We start from the raw sequence: 5000 nt of genomic DNA, 5'->3' as shown, positions 1-5000 counted from the left end.
TTGTGAGCTCTAATTCATCCCAAAGGTGTTCTATCGGGTTGAGGTCAGGACTCTGTGCAGGCCAGTCAAGTTCCTCCACACCAGACTCTGTCATCCATGTCTTTATGGACCTTGCTTTGTGCACTGGTGCGCAGTCATGTTGGAACAGGAAGGGGCCCGCTCCAAACTGTTCCCACAAAGTTGGGAGCATGAAGTTGTCCAAAATGTCTTGGTATGCTGAAGCATTAAGAGTTGATTTCACTGGAACTAAGGGGTGAAGCCCAACTCCTGAAAAACAACCCCACACCATAATTCCTCCTCCACCAAACTTTACACTCGGCACAATGCAGTCAGGCAAGTACCGTTCTCCTGGCAACCTCCAAACCCAGACTCGTCCATCAGATTGCCAGATGGAAAAGCGTGATTCATCATTCCAGAGAATCTCCGCTGCTCTAGAGTCCAGTGGTGGCGTGCTTTACACCACTGCATCCGACGCTTTGCATTGCACTTGGTGATGTAAGGCTTGGATGCAGCTGCTCGGCCATGGAAACCCATTCCATGAAGCTCTCTACGCACTGTTCTTCAGCTAATCTGAAGGCCACACGTAGTTTGGAGGTCTGTAGCAATTGACTCTGCAGAACTCTGTGCACTGTGAGCCTCAGCATGCGCTGACCCCGCTCTGTGATTTTACATGGCCGACCACTTCGTGGCTGAGTTGCTGTTGTTCCCAATTGCTTCCACTTTGTTATAATACCACTAACAGCTGACCGTGGAATATTTAGAAGTGAGGAAACTTCACGAATGGATTTATTGCACAGGTGGCAACCTATCACGGTACCAGGCTTGAATTCACTGAGCTCCTGAGAGCGACCCATTCTTTCACAAATGTTTGTAGAAGCAGTCTGCATGCCTAGGTGCTTGATTTTATACACCTGTGGCCATGGAAGTGATTGGAACACCTGAATTCAATTCAAAGTGTCCCAATACTTTTGGCAATATAGTGTATATTTTTAATGATGTGAAATATTTGATGTGTTAATATCTATCATGCAGAAAGGTCAGGGAAAGGTTAAAACTAAGAGTTGATATATTGTGATATTTTTATAAATATTGTTCTGCACAGTGTGATTTGTCCTGGTCAGATGTAGACATGCAGATACTCAACATGTACATTTTACATATAATTTTTTACAACTTTTTAACTCCTGTGGTGTGATTTTTTAAATTTATCATCACTCAGGTATAAATTCACATTCTGAATTTGCACTCAGACATTTTTCATAAACAGTAACATGACCTTCATAATGCTCCAGTGAAGAAAAATATAAAACCTATGCACAGCTATGACAAAGTCACCGTGACAGGAAGTGATTCATGCCACTTCCTCTTAAAGGATATATAATATTTTGTGTTAAAGGTAATTATTATAATTATCCAGTATGTGATGTAATGTAGAGTTTAAGCTTGTAATAAAGTGCAGTGCTGCATGACGCCCTCATGTGGTCACACTGTGCAATCACACCGACAACAACATGAAATAAACTCTGAATTTCAAATCATCTTTAATATTTACAGGCAAAAATAAGTGCTTCATCTGGCTTTTAAAAATAGATTCAGCAGCACTGTGATGTTCGAAGCCTCAGTGTGGTAATGATTTAAAAGAACAGTCTGATTGTGCAGCTGTCTCCATGGCAACACAACCCACTTTAAACACTTTAATCTGGATTGTCTTGTGACAGTTTATATGATTTTATGCATTAAATCTGTTAGAGGCAGTAATGACTGTGTAATGATCTGAGTTATTAAAGGAGGAGAGCAGCTTCAGTACTCTGCAGCGGTGTGGAGGCGTGACGCGCGGACTCGGGGTTTGAGGCTCGACTGGTTTGCGTTTGCGGCGAATCGTTCGGAGGCGTGATGTTGGAGGGGGCGTGTGACGATGTGCTGACTGTCGCTGAATCATTCGTCAGAGTTTTGTGGGACGCACAGTCTGAGGCTGTACCGTTATGAGACGTGGTGTTTGCGCAGGTCGGACAGGATGTTGGGGCCCCGTTTGAGGAACTCAGAGACTCGCTGTTTGTTGCTGCGGCGTCTCTCGGGGGCGTGGCCTCCTCAGCAGACTCGCTGTCAGTGTGGATGGTGATGAAAGTGGGTGATCCCGCCCCTGAGCCCCGCCCCATCCTCTCACTCCTATTCTTCCTCTCTCTCTTGTGTTTTTTCTTCTTCTTATGATGCTTCCTACGCTCAGCGCCGACCTCCGTGCTGGAGCTCCGCCTTCTCCTCTTCTTCTTCTTCTTAGGGTGGTGATGATTCTCTCTGCTCCTCCTCCTCCTCTCCCCATGCAGGGATTTATGGTTCTTCTTTCTACAGGGTTTGTCATGGCTTGACCTTCTGTGTGAGGAAGGGGAGGGGCTTACAGAGAGGCGCTCAGAGCGTTTCCTGTTCTGAAGAGAAGCTTGCGTTCTCCAACTTCCACTGTAGGAGCGAGCACGAGTCCTCGACCCCGAGCGAGCACGAGTCCTCGACCCCGAGCGTCCATGTGTCCTCGACCCCGAGCGTGCACGTGTCCTCGACCCCGAGTGTCCATGTGTCCTCGACCCCGAGCGTGCACGTGTCGTAGTCCATGAGCGTGTATGAGTTCTAAAGGGTGAGCGTGCACGAGTTTTAGATCGTGAGCGTGCACGAGTCCTAGTCCTAGAGAACGAATGAGTTCTAGACCTCGAGCGTGAATGAGTTTTAGCTCGCGAGCGTGCACGTGATCGCCGTGGCGTGTCTCGGCTGTAGTATCTGCTGCGTCTGTGTTGTGTGTGTGAGCGTGTGTGTGAGCGTGTGTGGGACGGAGAGCTGTGATTGGTCGCTTTGCTTCTTCTTCTGTCCTTATAGCTGAGAGAGCGAGAGCGCTGCCTGTGGCCGTGTGAGGAATAGTCCCTGTCCCTGTCCCTGTCCCTGTGCTTACTCTTCGAGTGTTTTGTAGCAGAGTGGGAGGGCACATCGTCTGTATTCCGGCTTCTCCGATTGGTCAGATCTCTTGCGTCTGATTGGTTGGAGGTAGAAGGCCCTTCCTGCACTGACGCTTCAGAATCAGAAGACAGCTGGACGAGCTCAGGGGTCCGCTGGGAGGTGGGTTTGATGAAGCCTATGATGACGCAGTCTCCGTCGCTGCTGTGATCGTCCTCATCCACTCGAGCGCTACTGACGTTAATGTTAGCGGCAGCGTTAGCGTTAACACTTACAGTCTCTTCTTCTTCACTTGCGCTGTCTACGTCCGAGTCACTAATGGTTACGGTAAACACACTCTGTGTGGCGCTGGAATAGCTCGGACCTGGAGTTTCATCATCCCAGGGTGAAGGGGCGGAGCCTAGGTCTGCATCGTCCTCTGAAACGGCAGGGAGGTGAGAGGGGGCGGGGCAGTCGTAAACAGCGTGGCGATCGTACGCTTCCATGTTGAACGGTGACTTCGCGAAACTCAGGAACTCGTGCAGGAAGTGCTCGGTTCGTGATGACAGGAAGGGGCGGAGTTCCCGCAGGAAGGCCTCATCTTGCATATCATGACGTGTGATCAGAGACAATATCACGTGAAGAACGACGTCAGCAACCGAGTCGTGTGATCCGTAGAGCACCGCCAGCTCCCGCTTCAGCCACGGAACCAGTCGGTGCAGACACGCCGGGTTTTTCCGAAAGAATTCTGCAGACGTGTCCCGGGAACGACCGCTGTCTCGAACGCCGCGCACCCGCACGCCACGCCGGTACAGCCAGCGCCGGAAACGCATCACTTCCTGTTGGAGAGAGCGCCCACGTGTCCGTCCCTCCCTGCGGCGCTCGTGTGTTAGCGTGGTCCGGTAGCGGAACCTCTGACCCTGCACGCAGCCGAAGGAGCCGTTCTCGGCCGGACGCAGCTCGTACAGCTTGAAGTCGTCCTCGGACCGGACCGAGTGGTACACGGAGCCGAAGGGCTGCTTACACAGCGGACACTCGGCTTTGTTCTTCCCCCACTCCAGGATGCAGCGGAAACAGAACCGGTGGAAACACCTGTCCGCGTACGCCAAGTTCCTGAAGCGGTCCAGACAGATCGGACACTTCGAGTCCGGAGACGTCTCCTTACACGGCGTCTCCGCTGCAGCACACGCCTTCTGCAGGTCGGCGTCCGGCTCCGCAGACGCCATCATCTGGAACAGCAAAGAGGAGAAACAGCGTCCGTGAGCATCAGGGCCAACTGACCGCGTCACACACCACAGACACGTTTACGACACGCTATACGCCACAGACACGTTTACGTCGCGCTACACACCACGTTTACGACTCATCACAAGCCACGGACACGTTTACGGCGCGCTACACGCCACAGACGCGTTTACGACTCGTCACGCGCCACGGACACGTTTACGACTCGTCACGCGCCACGGACGCATTTACGACTCGTCACGCGCCACGGACGCATTTACGACTCGTCACGCGCCACAGACACGTTTACGACACGCTACACGCCACAGACACGTTTACGACACGCTACACGCCACAGACACGTTTACGACACGCTACACGCCACAGACACGTTTACGACACGCTACAGACACGTTTACGACACGCTACACGCCACAGACACGTTTACGACACGCTACACGTCACAGACACGTTTACGACACGCTACAGACACGTTTACGACACGCTACACGCCACAGACACGTTTACGACACGCTACACGCCACAGACACGTTTACGACACGCTACACGCCACAGACACGTTTACGACACGCTACAGACACGTTTACGACACGCTACACACCACAGACACGTTTACGACACGCTATACGTCACAGACACGTTTACGACACGCTATACGTCACAGACATGTTTACGACACGCTAGACGCCACGGACACGTTTACGACACGTCACACGCCACGGACACGTTTACAACACGCCACTGACACGTTTACGACACGCCACGGACAGGTTTACGACACGTCACATGCCACGGACACGTTTACGACTCGTCACACACCACGGACACGTTTACGACTCGTC

At 51.6% G+C, this 5000-nt stretch overlaps 1 protein-coding gene across 1 annotated transcript in view; it reads right to left on the bottom strand.

Moving 5' to 3' along the window:
• Window positions 1–1524: 1524 nt before the first annotated feature.
• Window positions 1525–5000, bottom strand: part of toporsa (topoisomerase I binding, arginine/serine-rich a) — a 9545-nt gene continuing 6069 nt past the window's right edge. Inside the window, exon 2 of the mRNA XM_053232288.1 lies at window positions 1525–4142. Within this exon, the coding sequence (XP_053088263.1) occupies window positions 1782–4142 (2361 nt within the window). The 3' untranslated portion in view covers window positions 1525–1781. The remainder of the gene's footprint in view (window positions 4143–5000) is intronic.

Source organism: Pangasianodon hypophthalmus, chromosome 3, assembly GCF_027358585.1.
Source record: "Pangasianodon hypophthalmus isolate fPanHyp1 chromosome 3, fPanHyp1.pri, whole genome shotgun sequence".
Classification (NCBI taxonomy): domain Eukaryota; kingdom Metazoa; phylum Chordata; class Actinopteri; order Siluriformes; family Pangasiidae; genus Pangasianodon; species Pangasianodon hypophthalmus.
The sequence above is the reverse complement of the archived record's forward strand: the minus strand, read 5'-3'. Positions and strand labels throughout refer to the sequence as shown.